Source organism: Lacerta agilis, chromosome Z (genome assembly GCF_009819535.1).
Source record: "Lacerta agilis isolate rLacAgi1 chromosome Z, rLacAgi1.pri, whole genome shotgun sequence".
Taxonomy (NCBI): Eukaryota; Metazoa; Chordata; class Lepidosauria; order Squamata; family Lacertidae; genus Lacerta; species Lacerta agilis.
The window spans coordinates 1,423,889-1,443,979 of NC_046331.1; the positions used below are offsets into that span (position 1 = coordinate 1,423,889).

Genomic DNA, 20,091 nt, shown 5'->3' on the forward strand with positions numbered 1-20,091 from the left:
CTTCGAATGTTTTATGCCTGGCTGGATTGTGTCCATTAAAGCTTCTCTGAATGGAGGACAGAGAGGGGTGACTGGTGGGGAAACGGCATCTATCACCCCACCCACCTTTGCCTCTAGCCCCACCTACCCTTGCTAGAAGATCAAACCTATCCATTCTTAAAGAAATCAGCCCTGAGTGCTCACTAGAAGGACAGATCCTGAAGTTGAGGCTCCAGTACTTTGGCCACCTCATGAGAAGAGAAGACTCCCTGGAGAAGACCCTGATGTTGGGAAAGATGGAGGGCACAAGGAGAAGTGGATGAGATGGCCACCTCATGAGAAGAGAAGACTCCCTGGAGAAGACCCTGATGTTGGGAAAGATGGAGGGCGCAAGGAGAAGTGGATGAGATGGCCACCTCATGAGAAGAGAAGACTCCCTGGAGAAGACCCTGATGTTGGGAAAGATGGAGGGCGCAAGGAGAAGGGGACGACAGAGGATGAGATGGTTGGACAGTGTTCTCGAAGCCACCAACATGAGTCTGACCAAAACTGCGGAAAAGCAGTGGAAGACAGGAGGGCCTGGTGTGCTCTGGTCCATGGGCTCACGAAGAGTTGGACACGTCTGAACGACTGAACAACAACAACAACCCCTGGTAGGTGGCCCCTGGAAGGCTGCCCAGAAATGAATGTGGCCCTCAGGCCTGAAAAACACGGCCCCCACACTGCTCTAACCTCTGCACCGTCTTCCAATATCTCAAGGGCTGCCACATGGAAGATGGAGCAAGCTTGTTTTCTCCTGCTCCGGAGGGTAGGACTCGAACCAGTAGATTCAAGTCACAAGGAAGGAGATTCCGACTAAACTTCAGGATGAACTTTCTGGCAGTAAGGGTTGTATGACAGGGAATGGGCTCTCTTGGGAAGCTGTGGACTTGCCTTCACTGGAGGTTTTAAAGCAGTGGGTGTGTGGCCATCTGTCATGGATGCTTCAGCTGAGATTCCTGCATTGCAAGGGGGTTGGGCTAGATGCCCCTCGGGTTCCCTTCCAAATCTACAATTCTATGATCCACTGATCCATTATGTTTTCAACAATGTCACCACTTTTGTGTGATCAACGATACACACACTTTAACTTATACTGGGACTGTGTTTTAGTCAGAAAGCTTTGGAATTTGGTTTATAAGGAAATATGTGGATTGTATTGTGCCTGGGATCAATTCTGTAAGATATTTTTGACGAAGGCAAAACCATCCTATTATCACAAGAAATGCTCTAACCAACCAACCAACTGGCTGACCAAGAGTATACAAAAAAGAAGCAGCACAAATGAGGGGAAGCTGCACACACAAAATACATACAGAGATGAAAATAGTATCTTGCCCAAAAATGCACCTTTAAAATCACAACTTGATGTGGGAATGTGGCAGATGGCACTTAAGCCAGGGGAAAAGAAACAGTGGGGGAGAAACAGAAATATGAATTGATCCCTGCATTGTAGGGGTTGGGCTAGATGCCCCTCGGGTTCCCTTCCAACTCTGCAATTCTGTGACTCTTGGGTGTATAATGGAATATCTGAAAGAGCACCACAGGAGGGGGGGGAGCTCTTTCACATGCCCAGGCACCACATAGATTAGGCACATTATGCAATGGGCGGGGAAATGTATCCTGTAATGAAGCCTAGACTGTTGCGTGTGCTTTATCTATTAATAAAGTTTTTAAAAATACAGGTATTAGTTTGCCAGGCCAAAATTCAATTAGTGCAGCAAGGAAGGAGGAAATCATTAGTGTCTCAAATCTAACTCATTTTGCCTCATTATCCTGGTTCCATGGGTGGGTGGGTCTTCCTGGAGGAGGCAAAATCCCTGCAATTTTTGCTTGCTGCCTGAAAAGAAAGGTAGTCTGGAAGGTGTTTCTGCTGCAAGCCAAGCGCCTTATTGAAATGCAGAGCCCAACCTCTCTCAAGGACAGTCGTGAGGGTGGCACGGAGGAGAGGCAAGAGGCAGGGAAACGCTGAGGGCAGTGGTGACATTATGCTTGCGGTACCAGGGAGAGCTGTGGCTCGGCAGCTGCCTGGCACCTGCCTGGCATGCAGAAGGAACCTGGTGTAATCTCCAACGGCATCTCCAGGCAGGTCTCAGGTGGGTGTCATTGCCATTATAAGAAAACAAGTGAAGCAGTAAAGGTGAAATCTCCACCACCTCTTTTTTAAATTCTGGTGCTGGAGGAGACTCTTGAGAGTCCCATGGACTGCAAAAAGATCAAACTTATCCATTCTTAAAGAAATCAGCCCTGAGTGCTCACTGGAAGGGCAGATCCTGAAGTTGAGAAGAGAAGACTCCCTGGAAAAGACCCTGGTGTTGGGAAAGATGGAGGGCACAAGGAGAAGGGGACGACAGAGGACGAGATGGTGGGACAGTGTTCTCCAAGCTACCAACATGAGTCTGACCAAACTGCGGGAGGCAGTGGAAGACAGGAGGGCCTGGCATACTCTGGTCCATGGGGTCATGAAGAGTAGGACACAACTAAATGACTAAACAACAACAACAACCACCTCTTTTTCTAGAAAAATAGTACTGGTGGAAGGCATCTTCATTGGATCCTGCTACATCAGCCTGTTACTTGGAAGCACGAGGGCTCAAATCTTGCATCATACCATAGCTGACTGGTATATAGTAGATGCTTTTAACGCAGGTTCAATCCCCAGTGGCATCTCCAGGTAGGCTGGGTAAAGTCTCTGTTCTGAAACGCTGGAGAGCTATTGCTGCCAGGCAGTGTAAGCAACACTGAGACAGAGGGATCAATGTTGGCTTCCTGTCTTCCTGTGGAGCAATGCGCTCACCTCTGGAGGTCGCAGGGGGCAGCAGGAGGCTGGGAGCGATGGGAGGGAAGGCTGGTGGCTGCTTTGTGTCCTCATAAGTCAGGGCAAGCGTGTGGATGGAAAGAGCAGGCAGAAATCCTGCACACAGCTTCTGCAACCCAGATAAAGTATGCAAACGGAGGCATCTGCATGGATGTGTTTTGCAAAGTTCAGAGGATAGCAGAAGGTGCAGTGCAACAAAGCTCTGCAACCTCGGAAATGAGTCCTGCCCACTGCACCCTCCCATCAACACAAAGCTCACCCCACGCAGCCCCAAACACACACAGTCAGACTGCCTGCGCTCTCCCAATGCTGCATGTGCAATCAAGGAGGTGCCAGGGCTTGAACCTGGGACCTTCTGCATGCAAAGTTGATTCTCTGTCACTCTAGTCCTTCACTGAATCAGACCACAGGCCCATCTAGGCCTGCACTGACAGGCAGCAGCAGCCTACCTGGAGATGCTGGTGCTTGAACTCAGGGCCTTCTGCAAGCAAGCCTGATGATCAAACATTGAGCTGTGGCCTCTGGTCAGACCATTTCTCCACCTAGCTCAGTCCTGGGGGTCAACAGGCACCCAATTTCACCCTGGTGTGAGAGGATCACGCCTCTGCCCTCAAGGTAGAGAAAGAGCAGCAGCAAGATGTCCCCCCAGCACCCCTCTCCCTGGTCCTCAGAACAATCTTTCAAATCAGAACCAGTGAAGGCGGTGAAGGTCCTGTGTGAGTGTCTGGAGGCGGTTGGAGGATGGATGGCGGCTAACAGATTGAGGTTGAATCCTGACTAGACAGAAGTACTGTTTTTGGGGAAAGGGGGCAGGCAGGTGTGGAGGATTCCCTGGTCCTGAATGGGGTAACTGAATGGGGTAACTGTGCCCCTGAAGGACCAGGTGCGCAGCCTGGGAGTCGTTTTGGACTCACAGCTGTCCATGGAGGCGCAGGTCAATTCTGTGTCCAGGGCAGCTCCATCTGGTACGCAGGATGAGACCCTCCCTGCCTGTGCACTGTCTCGTCAGAGTGGTGCATGCTCTGGTTATCTCCAGCTTGGACTACTGCAATGCGCTCTACGTGGGGCTACCTTTGAAGGTGACCCGGAAACTACAACTAATCCAGAACGCGGCAGCTAGACTGGTGACCGGGAGCAGCTGCTGAGACCACATAACGCCGGTCCTGAGAGATCTGCATTGGCTCCCAGTACGTTTCTGAGCACAATTCAAAGTGTTGGTGCTGACCTTGAAAGCCCTAAACGGCCTCAGTCCAGTATACCTGAAGGAGTGTCTCCACCCCCATCGTTCAGCCCAGACACTGAGATCCAGCGTCGAGGGCCTTCTGGCGGTTCCCTCACTGCGAGAAGAGAAGTTACAGGGAACCAGGCAGAGGGCCTTCTCGGTAGTGGCGCCCGCCCTGTGGTTATCTCAACTACCTGACATTTAGAAAATACCTGAAGGCAGCCCTGTTTCGGGAAGTTTTTAACCTGTGATATTTTAATGTATTTTAATATCTGTTGGAGGCCGCCCAGAGTGGCTGGGGGGACCCAGCCAGCTGGGCGTGGTACAAATAATAAATTATTATTATTATTATTAATCCCTGCCACCCCCACCCTGCCCAGATGGCTTTGGTGTGTCAGGGTAACTTTGACGTTCCTCCCCATGAGGTTGTTTTCCAGGACGTCAGTTCAATTTTCTCCACTCCTGATGCTTTTCCTTGAGTGTAAGACCATCAACACTGTGTGACCAAATTCAGCTTCTCCTCTCTGTATCCAAGACACGTTTTCAAAATCCTAATCCATGGCGATGCTTCTGCCGCCCCCCTCCGCCCATCCTGCCCTCGAGCTAAACCACATTTCTGTTGGCAGACAACAGGATGAGCTTGTGGGCAAGGAGACGGAATTGGGGTGGGGGGCCGTCTGGGTTTGGAATTAGGATGCACCACACCAAGACCCAGTGGTGGCACAGTGGTTAGTGTGTTGAACCAGGATCTGGGAGAGACAGGGGTTCAAATCTGCGCTTGGCCACATGAAGATCACTCGGTGTGACCTCGGGCCACTTGCTGCCTCTCTCAGCTTAACCCACCTCTCAGGGTTGTTGTGAGGACTTACATGGGGAGGGGGAGAGCCATGCACCCCACACCCTGAGCTCCTTGGAGGAAAAGGCAGCATAATTCATATGTAATGAATAAAACAAGCAAGCAAATATATGCCAACTGCAGTATTTTGCATCGTTCATTTTGCAACAGCCACACTGAAGGCTGACAGCCCCATTTCCTGACCACAGGAAAATGCAGCAATACCCCCCCAGATCACGGTTGAAGTACCCTGCTTCTCCTCCCCACCCTGTCTGAGAAATGAGGATAAGGACAGGGGTAAGGAACCTCTGAACTGGGCTCTCTGGGGTGCGGTGGGGCTGTTTCCCTCAAACTGTGCTTGCCTGCTCTGCCCCAGGTGTCGTATGTGACATCAGGTGTAGGGAAGGCATTGGGGCAGCTGCCCATCCACACTCCCAATTGTGTCAACAGGTGCTTTGAAGTCTCCACTCAAAGTCCCCAAACCCTGACTTTATTGTGACACCAGAGGGTGGGCAGGCAGGCAGCCCCCGCTCTACTGCCGGAGAGCCAGTGTGGTGTTATGGTCAGAGTGCTGGGCTAGGGCCTTGAAGAGACCAGGGTTTGAATCCCTGCTTGGCCATGAAGCTCCCTGGGTGTGACCTTGGGCCAGCAACTACCTCTCAGCCTAACCCACCTCACAAAGTTGTTGTGGGGGACGGGAGAGCCATGTACATGACTTTGAGTTCATTGGAAGAAAAAGTGAGATAGGAATGCAATGACTAACTAACTAACTAACTAACTAACTGTGGGCTGTGAAACACATAGCAGTCAAGTACAACATTCCTAGAATGGACATGATTAAAAGAAGAGAACTATATTATTTACATACAATGACAAGATTGGGTTCGAGCCCCACATTGGACAAATTATTCCTGCATTGCAGAGGGCTGGGCTGGATGACCCTCAGGGTCCCTTCCAACTGTACAATTCTGTGGTACTGTGAAAGCAGCAGAAGACCCATCCTTAGGTTCTGAGGCAGACTGCCTCTGACTATGGAGGCTCCACTCCCAATTGGTGTGACAGCTCAGCCCCATCGGCCTGCTCCTGCCTCACCTGTCACCTGGGAGCAGCCATTCTATGAAGCTGCCTCAAAGGGACAGATGGGAAGCAGCAGAGCTCACTCCATCAGCTTTGCCGAAACCCCAGCTCTACCAGCACCTCCTGCCACTGAACCGTGCCAGGGAGTTATGATAGGAATCGGTGCCTGGGTTTTTCTTTTTCCTCTTCCCTCCCTGCAGCTTACCCATTGTGTGTTACAGTTTTGTTTTGTTTTTTTAATGAAATTTGCAAGTCTGTGAGGGCAGGGGCTGTCTTGTTCTGATTCTATGTAAGCCGCCCTGGCAGGCTTTTTGGATGGAAAGCGGGGTACAACCCCCCACCCCCCTGCGATAAAACAAGCAATACATAAGTGATTGTCATGGATCGAAATGAAAATAAAAGCAACCCTGTTGGGTCAGGCCAAAGGTCCGCCAAGTCCAACCTCCTGCTTCCCACAGGCGTCAAACTCTCAGGAGTGCACACCCACCCACCCCGAAAGCATGGATGTCAATGGGTGCGCCTTACCTCGAAGCAGAAATCCTGCCCCAGGATGCTGCTATGAACGGGCTTAATGACCACTTCTTCCTCCATGCTGAGATCCAGGGCCTCCACAGCGCTACTTGGACTGAGCAGTGACTCGTGGGAGCGAGATTCCTTCAGCCTGGGCATTAGATGGGATCTGGAGGGAGGAGAAGGCAAGAACGGTGAGGATCAGAGGGGGCCCTGCCACATCCTTCCAGCACCATGGACAGGACCAAGCATCGCTTTTCACAATAGCCCTTGGAAAGAGAAGTGTCAGATTGGAACAACAGCACACCTGGGTTGTATTTGGGAATATAACAACCTGCCTCACTATTTATTTATCAAATTTCTATACCGCCCTTCATCCAAGGATCAGTTTACAATACCAAAACACAAAAAGCATGTACATTGTACCTAGTCAGACCATTGGCCCCATCCAGCTCAATATTATCCACCAGGCTCTCCTGGATTTCCAGCAGGGAGTCTCTCCCACTTAGCCCCTCCTGGAGAGGCTAGCGGGGCTCAAACTGGGGATCTTCTGTTTCCCAGGCAGATGCTCTCCCCTGATCTACAGCCCTTCCCATCCATACAGGTCCCCAAAGTAGCATAATAAAACAAGATAAAACAATAGGATTGGGTTGAAAACCAATAAAGAAGAGCAACGAGCGATCAGCACCATTGTAAACCAAGACTCTGAGGATCGCAGATTTTAAATAGAAGCCTGCTAACAGATTTCAAGTTAAGGCTGCCTTTCTGAAGGCCAGGAGGGAAGGAAGTGGTGGTTCTAATGCAGGCATGTTTCCTGGGGTAAAATCCTTAAAAGGCTCAACAACTTCAACCCTAAAAAACCTCAACAACTTTGGTTGGCCCTCACAGCCCTTCACTTCATCAAAACTGGCCCTCTTTGAAAAAAAAGTTTGGACACCACAGTATCTAATGAAACGCGTTGGCTATATTAAGGGCTTGAGAGAGCACATTCTCTCTTTGGAAGCCGAAGCAGGAGGGGCTGCCGAACACAGCTGGTGGGGCTGTGTGGGGCTTGGCAGGTCACAAGCTAGCTAGGGTGGCTCACGGTGCACCCTTGCATTTAAGCCCTAGCCAGGCAGCCACGGGTAACCCAGAATCGCATGTGTGCACGCAGGCAAGAATTGATGCTTTTGAATTATGGTGCTGGAGGAGACTCCTGAGAGTCCCATGGACTGCAAGAAGATCAAACCTATCCATTCTCAAGGAAATCGGCCCTGAGTGCTCACTAGAAGGACAGATCCTGAAGTTGAGGCTCCAGTACTTTGGCCACCTCATGAGAAGAGAAGACTCCCTGGAAAAGACCCTGATGTTGGGGAAGATGGAGGGCACAAGGAGAAGGGGACGACAGAGGATGAGATGGTTGGACAGGGTTCTCGAAGCGACTAGCATGAGTTTGGCCAAACTGCGGGAGGCAGTGAAGGATAGGCATGCCTGGTGTGCTCTAGTCCATGGGGTCACGAAGAGTCAGACACGACTGAACAACAACAACAACAACAAAAATGCAGGCAAGTGAGTGAGCACACAGAGAAGGGAAGAACACTGACAGGATCGGCAACAGCTGGTAGGAACTCCCTCCAGAGAGAGGTGTGTCAGGCACCTTGATTATTCGGCTTCCAGCAAACGCAGAAAATGCCTTTTGACACTCGAGGAGTGTATATTTTTTAGAACACACCTTATTTGTTGTGACTGTAGGCTGTTCAAAACGGTTTCTAATGCTGTGTTTTAGTGCTGTAACCTACCCAGTGACCTTAAGATAAAGGGGGGGGGGGTAATTAAAAATGATAATAGTTTTACATTATTGGGTTTGAATGAAAATCTGCTAAAGATTATTGTGCGACCCTTTCCCGCCCACAGACAAGGAAAGGAAGCCGGCTCCAGAACATTTCCCGCCCCTCATTTATTTGGACAATGATGGGAATAATTTTGAAGTCAGCCACAACAATGCAGCACGGACAGAATGGGCATTGTTGAGGATCCCAGAGCGGCTTAGAAGAAAGCAAACGCTCTTGGAAAGGAGAATGGAGCAAAGACGCAGGATAAACGAAGGCCTCCCTGCAGATAGTGACCAAAGCCAGTGTAGATTTTCACAACCATCTGTTTCCCCCTCGTCCCTCCCTTGGATCACTGGAATGGGTTGTGATCTTGAAATTAGGGCTTCAGGGATGGTGCTGGAAGTTGAAGGCACCCTTATAAGCAGGAAGGGAATACCCAGCAAGAGCAGAACCTTATGGAAGAGCCATAACCTCAAGTGGTGGAGCACCTGTTTGGCATGCAGAAGGTCCCATACACACAAAATTAAGACGCCAAGGACCATCATAACATACGCTTTCCTATTTTCTTATTCCCCAAATGTCTATTCTATTCTACTATTGCATTGCATTCCATTTCCACCCCACCTTTTTTCTCTAAGTGACTGAAGCTGGCCTATGTTAGGTACTTCCTCTCATTTAATCCCCACAACAACCCTGTGAGGTAGGCTAGGCTGAGAGGCAGCGACTGGCCTCCCCCCCAAGGCCCTACCGTCAGCTTCATGGCTGAGTGGAGATTTGAACCCTGGTCTCCCAGGTCCTAATCCAACACTCTAACCGCCACACCACACTGGCTCTCTCTTCCAGACTGGGAGCCCTTCCAACAAGACCCACAGGTTTACATGCATCAAAAGAGAAGGGGGGGGGAGCATAGCGTCTTTTGCTTCCAGACAACTGGCTGTGCCCAGACACAAACTGCACCAGCTAAAATTACGGTAAATAAATCCATTGCCTGTTCTTAATAATAAGGGTTCATATGGCACATCAATGTCCTCGGCGCTTGCAAAGTATAGAACAGGTCTCTGCTGAAAGGGATTTACAATCCAGAAACTGATGTGGGGACACAATGGAAATGGAAGAAGCATGGAGGCTTGGGATGTTGTGTGGAGGGAGAGGCAAAAGAAGGTTCTGCGTCTATAGAAGTCCCAAGTTCTTATGCTGGGCTGAAGTATCGGGCAATGCTTCTTCATCAGGTGATGCAACTCTACTATTTAAACTGGGTACTGAGCAATCATTAAATATTATTATCATCATCATTATTATTAATTGCATTTAAACCCCACCTTTTCCCCTCCAAGGAGCTCAAGGCAGCTTACATGGTCCTCCCCCCTCCTCAGTTTAATTCTCACAACCACCCTGTGAGGTAGGCTGGGCTGAGAAGCCAGCTCAAGGTCACACCCAGCGAACTTCATGGCCCAACAGGGATTTGAACCCTGGTCTCCCATGTCCTAGTCAGAAATGCTAACCACTGCACCATTCTGGATCATTATGCCTCTCTATTGTACATGCAGAAGGGAGAGGAGATAGCTCCCTGGCCCAAGGGAGCCTACAGTTTAAAGGCTGACAGTTAGGGGAAAGGGGGCTGCAGCACAGACACCAGGAGGTGACGCTTTGTGTGTGTGTGTGTGGGGGGGTCCCCCCCATTCAATTCTCAGCAAGTCTGGGGAAGGGCTGGCGAAGACCAACCTATCTGAAATTCCCTGGAAGGCTACAGCTAAGTGGAAGAGCCCATGCTTTGCATACAGAAGGTTCCAGGCCCCCAATCTCTAAAATCCCCTGCCTGGAACCCCCAGGGGCCTGCTGTTAGTGGGGGTGCAGGCAGCTACCAATGCTCCCGTTGCAGGAGAGGCGCAAAGGGGTTAAGCTTTTGGGGATGCTGCTTTCTCCGGAACAGAGATCAGTCCTGTCCCCCCCCCTCCCCTGCCCAGGCCTCACCAAAAGGGACCTCCATCACCGCCCCATCGCCGCCTCGCAGCTGTGGCCTGGCAGGGAACATCTGCTGTGGGAGAAGTCAGGCGAGAGCTGGGCACCTCCTTCTCTGTGCCGAAAAAGCTTGAGAAAAGGAAAAACTGAACGGGGCCGTTTCTCCCACTGCTCCCAACCACCTGGTCCCCCCCTCCTCACCCATCCCACCTCCTTTCCCCTCCTCTGGCCCCCGCTCAGCATCGCCAAAGCAGCAGAGGCGCACAAACACACACTGTGAGCTTTGAGCTTGATCTGGCTCCCGCGGCTGCTGATTGGCTGCTCTGTAGCTGGGGAAGGGAGCCACAGCTGCCGAAAATGTCAACATCCGTGCGCTCGCGAGCAAGCAAACGAGCACCCGCTGCGCACTGTTAGGAACGCGGAGGAGCGGTGCCTTGGACCTCGCATTTCAGGGCCTGGGACAAGTGGTGAGATGGTGTCAGATTGGTGGTCCAAAGGGATCTCCCCAAAAGCAGGTGTAAGAAGAGCCTGGCTGCTGGATCATGCCAGTGGCCCACCTTGCCCAGCATCCTGTTTCCCGCTGGAGCGGTACCTACTTATCTACTTGCACTTTGACATGCTTTTGAACTGCTAGGTTGCCAGGAGCAGGGACCGAGCAACGGGAGCTCACCCTGTCGTCGCGGGGATTCAAACCGCCAACCTTCTGATCGGCAAGCCCTAGGCTCTGTGGTTTAGACCACAGCGCCACCCGCGTCCCAGTCTTAATAAACAGTAACAATGATCAAATAAATAAATAATCGGGGGGGGGGACGCTTTATCTTCATGGAAAGGTCCTATTTCCTAGCTCTGGGGCATTTACTTGCTATATGCTTGCAAACTACCGTATGCCGTTTGATTGCAACTATAACTGGAAACTGCATACACTGAGTGGTTTAAGTGAGAGCCTAGCCCAATGCTCCAGCCAACTGAAGGGCTGATTGGATGAATGGTTTGTGCCCTCTAATTTTGCTACCATCAGGCTGCTCTTTAGGTCTCCAAGCTGCAACCTGACCTGCTCCTTCCTCACAGCCACAGAAGCGATGTCTGTGTCCCCCCCCCCACCACTTCCCCTGGCATTGGCACCAACAATTTCCTAGGGCTTAATGAGTGACCCAGAATCTTCCAGAAATGAAAAAGCAGAGCAAACCTCTCCCCCCCCCCACGTCCAGCTCATGGAGGAGCAGAGGTTACCAGCCAGTGGTCAGGAAAGCATCAAAGCACGGTCCTACCCATGTGTACTCAGGAGGAAGCGGGTGCAGGATTGTGGCCTTGTGCAGCAAGGCGGTGGGCTGACTTGAGGTGTTTAAGCAGAGCTCAGGTGGCCACCTGCCAGCGGTTCTTTAGCTATGATTCCTGCATTGCAGGGGGTTGACTGGAGGACCCTTGAGGTCCCCACCAACTCTGCAATTCTATGGTCCAAAGCATCTGCCCTGCCTGCAACGGCCCTTCCCCAATCCTGCATGATTACTCACAAAAGGAAAGGGCTCCGTCATAACCTAGAAACATCCATCCCTCCGAAGACTGGAGCCTTTCCCGGCAAATCAATCACTCAGCCCCCTCCTGACACATCCGTTCTTCTCCCTGGCTTCCTTCAAAGGTTCGCTCTTGATAGATGACTCTACCTGAACCCAGAGACCAGAAAGAAGAGGTGGGATGCATCCTGCTCAGGTCTCAGGAGACCGCTTAGTTGTGACCTTCATGGGTTGCTGCGGAATGACCTGTTTGCCCTCTCCCTCCCTCTCCGCAACAGCAAACAATTCCACATATGCTCTTTCAAAAGATGGGTGCCAATACCTGCCAATTGTGTGGGAGCATTCCTGTGGATAAGAGCTTGAGAAGGGCCTGCTGGATCAGACCAAAGGCTCATCCAGTCCAGCATCCTCTTCTCCCGGTGGCCAGCCAATGAGAAACATGCAGGCAGGACCTGAGCACAAGAGCAATCCTCTCTCCTCCTCCTTCTAGCACCTGGTATTCAGAAGCATTGCTGCCTCCAACCTCGGTGGCAGAGCGCAGCCGTTGTGGCTTGCAGGCATGGACAGCCCTCTCCCCCATGAAACTGTCCAATCGTTATTTGGTGGCCATCGCTGCCTCCTTTGGGAGTGGGTTCCATAGTCTGTCTATGCGCTGAGTCAATAAATACTTCCTTTCATCCACCCTCAATCTTCCAACTTCTATCATATCACCTCTTACTTGCCTTTTCTCCAGGATGAAAACCTTTATTTGTAGGTGGGCGGCTGTATTCCCTTGACCCTACTTCCTCTGTCAAAGGCAACCTGCCTCTGAATGCCAGTCCCTGGCAATCACAGGTGGGGAGAGCTGGTGTTGCACTCAGGCCAGGCTGTCCATGGGCATCTGGCTGGCCACTCTGAGGAGGGCTCGACTAAGTGGGATTTTGGTCTGACCCAGAAGTTAGCTTGTTCTGATACTATTAGGGGCCCCCTGCCCTCTGCTCCACAGGGGCTGCCAGCTGGAGAAAGAAAGTTACTAGCTGTGCACACACCAACTTAGAATGTCCCTGGACTAAGGACTTGTGGGAAACCAGAATGGGCCAATTCAATGCCAGCATCCTATGTACATAGGTAAAGGGACCCCTGACCATTAGGTCCAGTTGCGGACAACTCTGGGGTTGCGGCGCTCATCTCGCGTTACTGGCTGAGGAATCCGGCGTACAGCTTCCGGGTCATGTGGCCAGCAGGACTAAGCCGCTTCTGGCAAACCAGAGCAGCGCACGGAAACGCTGTTTACCTTGCCACTGAAGCAGTACCTATTTATGTACTTGCACTTGGTACTTTCGAACTACTAGGTTGGCAGGAGCAAGGACGGAGCAATGGGAGCTCACGGCGTCGCGAGGATTTGAACTGCTGACCTTCTGATCAGCAAGCCCTAGGCTCAGTGGTTTAACCCACAGATCCACCTGCATGCCACATACATACATACATACATACATACATACCGTACATACAATTTATACACTGCTTGATTGTAAAAAGCCTCAAAGCAGTTTACAAAAAAAAATGAAACAATAAAAGTACCACTAAGAAAAATTAACAGCAATAACTCCAGACATTTCAAAAGTTAGCTGTAAAGGGTACAGTGAAGGTGCCTGCTTCATCTCAAGAGGCAGAGAGTTCCAAAGCTCCCAACTGCCCTTGGCTCACTCAGTCTGGGCTGCTGGACATTGAGAGAGGCTATACATCTCAGCTAGGTTTGTCGTTTGTCCAGTTTGGGGCTTGCATCTGAAGAAACGGAGCTTCCAGATCAGTGGTGAAGAACTATAAAATTCACAATGCTTGTAGACCTCTTTAGAGGGCTCAAATCCAGACACCCTACGTCCAATCAAATTAGTCCACAAGGCTGCCGGGAAGACAAGGGTGAGGGCAGAGGGGCAGGAGTCATGGAAGATCTTTCAGAGAGCTACTCACCCGCTACATGTGTCTTGTGAAATCAGGCTAATGAACAGGATTTATGGCTTGGCAGTTACGATTCAGAAAAGGGTGCCTTTGCAACAAGAAGGAGCAACAGCCCCTGGGCTGGAGGGCGATGTCTATCAGCCATGGCAGCCCAATGGAACCTCTTTCTTCAGAGGCAGTCTACCCTGGAATACCACGTGAGGGGGAAACAACAGGAGAAGGGCCGCAGCCTCAACGCTCTGCTGTAGTGTAGGCTGCTGCCATCTTTCCAGGGAGAAAGGAACTCTCAGGGGTTTAACGGAGCAAAAGTGGTACTGACAACCATTTTCAAGTCCACTTTTCCCACACAAGGTGGAAGCTTCAGCCAATGTTCAGCCTGACGGCCCTTGGAACAAAGCTGGCATGCAAAAAGGTTGGGAGAGAGAAGGAGCCAAATATGTGTCTTGTGAAACCAACTCTTTGGACATTATGTACAACATTATGGTATTGGCAGGTTTTTTAAATATTTAATTTCCTGGTATCAAATTAAATGCATGGAGCAAGAGAGGGCTACTGGTGCCTATTGACGGCTATGGGGAAGCTCCAGATTCAGGGGCAGTCTACCTTTAAATAACAGCTGCTGGGAAAAGAAAAGCAGGAGAGGGCTACTGTGCTGACATCACCTGGCTGGCCACTGCGGGGGGGGGGGACGACAGGATGCTGAGCTGTTTGGGCCTTTGGCCTGACTCAGCAGGGCTTGGCTCAGCGCAGTGAGTCAGGTAGAAACTGAGATATAGGGGAGGGGGGGTGCTCCACAGGGGGCCGGTTGTACTTCCTCTCTGCTCTGCTTTAAGAATAAAATATTTGAAGGCTTGCAAAGAAAATGTTTTGATTTGGGACAGTGCACGGGAGCCCCCAAGTCGGGGAGGGGAGATATGCTCATTTACCTCAGTGGAGGTCAGCAGAGGTCAGAAGTCACCCCACCTGGTGTCCTTTGCCATCCCATCTGAGGCAAAAGAGCAGGAAGCGAGGGAAGTGGCCTGCAATGCAATGTGTGATGACCCCACTGTCCAAGGACAAGACATGGGCCCGTTGGCGTGAAACTCTCCCTGTTCGTTCACTTGCTAAATTAAACGCACCTTCCAGGTATTGCCGCACTTCTTCATACCATTCCCTGCCCTACCGACATCTCTTGTGACTCTTCCCTCTTTGCAAACATTGCTAAAGAGCTCAGCGGGAGCGCAAAAAAAAAAAAGTGACCGGTGGGAAGTCTGCATGGCCCTAAGGAAATCTCAGAAGCCACCAAGTTGAGAGAAGGCCACAGTTCAGCGGCAGAACACCTGCTCAGGGTGCAGAAGTCCCTGGGTTCAATCCCTGCCACCTCCAAAGCATCAGGTAGAAGCTGAGGTGAAAGGAAGACCAACACTTGCTCTATTTGCTGTCCCATAACCTTCCAAGTGCCATGGCACACTACTACTGAGGTCCAGAGCAGCAGCAGCAGTTTCCTGCATTGAAAAAAGTTCATCCAGTTGGATTGAAGCAAACCAAGGACAACAATTTGTGAAGAGGTGCAAAGGGTAGCCCCATCACAGGACAGGTAGTTAAGAAGCACCTGTGCATTCAACCTGTCACTTGGATGCAAGAGAGGCACAGGTGAATCCCCAAGGAGAAGACGGAACAGCTGGAAGAACAGAGAATCACACAGGGACACGACAGGCAAACTCATTGCTGTTGAACAGATAAAGGCTTCTAGGAGGCCGCAGTAACTTGCAAATATCTAACCACATCACACAAGCAGTTGTGTAACACAGCACGCTAAGGGTAGGCCCTGGAATTATCGCAACTGTCTTCACAACGTCCCTGCAAAGAAGGCCATGAGAGAACATGATGCAGCAACATTGCTGAAAGGCAAGCAGCCTACATGTGGCTTTAGACAGTGCCTAGATGCTACTGTTAACTCCAGCATCCAACACCAAGAGTTCAGGGCAGGAGAATAATCAAATAACCAAATTTCGTCAGAATCAAACAAACCTGCCAGCCGGAAGCTGCAACCACGCCAGAGCTTTGGTTTGTAAACTATGGCTTGCAAGCAACTTTCAGCTCGTGCCTCCAGTTCGATTTGGATGTCTGAGCAAACTTGTGGTTGCTGCAAGTCTGGAAAGGAAGGGTAGAACCTACAAGAGATGGGAGGGAGGCAAGAGGAAGAGCGTGCAAAGGCCTATGGAATGTTCCTGATCTTGGAGATCGGATTTTGCGATGTCTGAATTAAGTCTGAGTTGATTTGAGTCGATAGGCACTGGGCTGCATCTGCTAATTGCTTCAGATGCTCATCATCCCCTTAAGTGCAAAAGAGCTGCGGTGGGTTAGACCGAAAGGGCAGGGAAACCGGGGCCCTCCAGCTGAGCAGCCAGCATGGACAATGGAAGATGCAGCCCAGAGACATCTGGATGACCAGAGCTTCCCCCACCCTCCGAATGCCAGGACCAGAAGCCCACAACCAGAGCACAAAAGTGAGTGCCCTGCCTCGCCGTAGGCCACTTCCCAGCAACCAGAATTCAAGAGCTACCAAGAGGCAGCAATGCTTCTGGAACCCCAGCTCCTGAAAACCACGCGAGGACAGAGTGCTTCTCTTGTGCTCAAATCCTGCTTGCAGGTTTCCCACAGGCATCTGGTTGGCCACTGTGAGAAGAGAATGCTGGACTAGCTGGGCCTTGATGGCTAGAAGCCATTTGATGGGACGGATCCTCCATGAATATTGCCTCATCTGCCTTTCACAGGCATCTAAACCTAAATAGTGACTAATGCATATATTGTGGCAGTGAGTTCCTTAAGTCAGGGGTAGGAAACCTAAGGCCCGTGGGCCGGATGCGGCCCAATCACCTTCTCAATGCGGACGGTCCGGGAATCAGTGTTTTTACATGAGTAGAATGTGTCCTTCTATTTAAAAATGCACCTCTGGGTTTTTAGTGGGGCCTGCTTGGAGTTTTCACATGAGCAGAATGTGTGCTTTTATTTAAAATGCCTCTCTGGGTTATTTGTGGGGCATAGGAATTCGTTCATTCCCCCCCCCCCCAAAAAAAATATAGTCTGGCGCACCACATGGTCTGAGGGACGGTGGACCGCCCCACGGCTGAAAAAGGTTGCTGACCCCTACTTAAGTCCATTAATCACAGTGGAAGAAAGCCTTTGGTCAGCTCCTGAATTCCCTGCAGCTCCTTTCACTGGTCAACTCTCCCCACCCCACTGAGGGAGGAAAAACTCTACCTGTGCTATTACTGCATCATGTTATTTTATCACTATTGTTTTTTTTCCTGTCACTTAGCTGTCTTATAGGAGCAGAAGGGGGCCCAGAAGGGCGGCAGCTGCATCTTCAGAACCAGCCGTAAGAACGTAAGAACCTAAGAGCTTGCTGGATGAGGCCCATGGTCCATCTAGCCAAGCATCCCATTCTCACAGTGGCCAACCAGGTGCAAGGTGAGGGTATTTATAGCAAGAGTAATAAAAAGAAATCGTTATTTAGGGGAACTGAATTTAATTCTAAATTATATTCCGGAAATGTGGGAGATTTCAAGGGGTCAAAAAAAAAAGGGATGTACCGTGCTATATTAGAAGCAAAAAAACTTGTTTTGATAAACTGGAAGAGCCGAAAAAAGATTCCCTTGAGCACATGGATTGATAATATGGACAGATTAGCTACATACGAACGAACTGCATGTCGACGCGAAATAAGAATGGATAAATATGAAGAAATCTGGATCAAATATTTAAGTGATGAGGCGGACAGTGGTGGGAAGCAGGGGGAGGAGAGAGAGGTGGGAAAATATTGTTTAAAAAGGTGTAGCCATAGGTATATCAGCGTATTCAAATCTGAATTGTCAAACTGTGTTATTATGGTTTTTGTTGTATGTGTCTTTTGCGGTTGATGTTTGTATCGAAAAATTGATTAAACAAATTAAAACAAACAAAAACCAGGTGCCCTAATGGGAAGCCAGCAAGCCAGATCCGAGCACCTGAGCAAAACTCCTCCTGCGGCTTCCGGCAACTGGCATTCAGAAGCATCACTGCCTCTGAGTGTCGAGTCGGAGCAGAGCTGCAGTTCGTTTAATATTGATAGTCTCCTCTTCCTCCTCCATGAATTTGTCCAATCCTGAAGCCATCCAGGTTGGTGGCCATCACTGCCTCCTGGGGGAGCAAATGCCATAGTTTTAACTGCGCATTGGGTCCATTCCGAGGACAGTACATGAACAGAACCTGCCCGGCCACCTTACCCCCCAAGAAGACCCTTGACGAGTATCTCATTTCAAGTTAATGTCACAGCCGTAATGGATTTTTCAGAAAGCATTTCAAGAACATATTTGCTCTCCAACATCTTACTTCCTTTCACATTTGGAATAACGCCCCTCCCTGCTCCCTTACACTTCCTATCTTATTCCCCAAGTCATCCCAATCCTTGAATAATTCCAGGTAGTTTCTTTTTCTTTTTTAATCAATAGCTGACAGACTTGTCAAATTACTTCGGGGACCAACAAAGCAATTTTTAAACATTCATAAACCCTTGCAGAGCAGTTTAAGTGCACTGAATTTTAAGAGCGAAAAGGTGAGGGCTGAACAAAAATGATCAAGCAGGATTATGGTTTTGTAAACGAGAATTTAATTCATCGTTAATGAATCATTTTGCGGAAACAAGCCTGGTCCCCCACACTCCTAACCTGTTGCAAAAATGGGAGAGCAAGAGATGAGGAAAACCCAGATGGGAAAAGAAGAAGGGGGGAGCGAGGGGAACGTAAAGATATAGAATCATAGAGTTGGAAGGTACCCTGAGGATCATCTAGTCCAACCCCCTGCAATACGCGGCTGTCCCATACAGGGATCGAACCTGCAACCTTGGAATTATCAGCACCATGCTCTAACCAACTGAGCTATCCAGGCTGACGTGCACCAGCCCTGACCCGATTATTTCCTTGGAAGTCCCAAATGTCTAGATGCTCCAGCATACAATACTGTGCAGCTGAATCATAGAATTGTAGAGTTGGAAGGGAACCCCGAGGGTCATCTAGTCCAACCCCTGAAGGTAGCCTTCCTTCCTTCCTTCCTTCCTCTATTCAGTGACGTAAGTAAGGCACCAGAGAGGGCCCGGTGGGCCCGGTGGGAAAGCTGCAGAGGCCTGCTATTCATGGAGTGAGAAGCCCCACTGGAGAAGCATGCAGAGGGGCTGTGACTCAATGAACATCCCAAGGGGGTTGCAGAGCAGAAAGAGAGGAAATGTTTGCAGTCAGAGGGTCACATTCCATCAATCTCTTGAGGGCCACAGGGCAGCTGTGGGCAGGGCCGGGGGCAAACCCTCTTGCCTACAGGACTTGCAATGGCCGTCAATTTGCTCCTGGGCCAAGTTCAAGGTGTTGTTACATAAGACCCTAAACCAGGCATGGGCAAATTCGGTCCTCCAGATGTTTTGGGACTACAACACCCATCATCCCTGGGTAACAGGACCAGTGGTCAGACTCAGGGATGATGGGAGTTGTAGTCCCCAAACATCTGGAGGGCCGAATTTGCCTATGCCTGCCCTAAACAACTCAGGTTGCTTGAGAGAGAGAGCCTTATCCCTTTATGCACCCGGTGAATCGCTGTGGTCTGTGGGAGAGTGTCTCCTGCAAGTTCCAAAGACCTCAGGGGCTGACTCCGCAGTAAATCTGAGCAGGGCTTTTCGTGTGGCTGCCCCTGTCCTGCGGAATGGCGTTCCTGTTTGAGATACTGCAGGTGCCCACTATCTGCACTCTCTAGAAGAAGTGGGACGGGAGGCATTTTTGTCCCATCAGGTTTTCATGGATAAATGGGTCTTCACCACGTATTTTCCAGGTTTAAAACTATTTTATGTGTAAATCACATTGAGACGGTGGTTTGGAAGGCAATTAATAAATTAACGGCAATAACAGCAACAGTCGGTAGAGCATGAGACTCTTAATCTCAAGGGTGTGGGTTTGAGCCCCACAATGAGCAAAAAGATCCCTGCATTTATAGGGGGTTGGAATAGATGACATTTGGGATCTCTTCCAACTCTACAATTCTAATATTCTATGCTGCTGCTGCTGCGGCTGCTGTTGAGCCATCTTCTGTATGCTCACTGTATTAACATTGGTGCAAGTGACTCTCCTGGTGGTAGGAGATTAATACATAAATTCTACTACTATTATTATTATTAATAATAAATTCTCCTCTAAAGCCAAAAGGATACCTACCTCCTGCTGTGTCCCAGGGCACTCAGAAAACACAAAACCCCTAAAACAGAGAGTGCAGCTCCCTTTGATTTTAATCTTCCTTGGAGGCTGATTCATTATTGACAATGGAACCAGTGGTGAGACAGGCAAGGAGACAAGTGTGCTGGTGGGGTTTTTTTCGGGGGGGGGGGGAACGGC

General features: G+C 50.0%; 1 protein-coding gene and 1 non-coding gene across 11 annotated transcripts in view; both read right to left on the bottom strand.

Annotated features, from left to right (window-relative positions):
* The window catches only part of DAB2IP (DAB2 interacting protein), a 230,449-nt gene that overhangs the window by 39,434 nt on the left and 170,924 nt on the right, over positions 1-20,091 (bottom strand). For 9 of the 10 annotated variants that reach the window (XM_033138343.1, XM_033138342.1, XM_033138341.1 and 6 more), the window contains one exon: positions 6,496-6,649. In XM_033138343.1, coding sequence (XP_032994234.1) covers positions 6,496-6,649 — 154 coding nt within the window. Of the gene's footprint in view, positions 1-6,495; positions 6,650-10,262; positions 10,284-20,091 lie in introns of those variants that run through there. The other variant, XM_033138346.1, reaches the window with a different exon arrangement.
* TRNAI-GAU lies at positions 18,534-18,607 on the bottom strand. The gene has a single exon. It is a non-coding gene; the product is annotated as a tRNA-Ile (tRNA).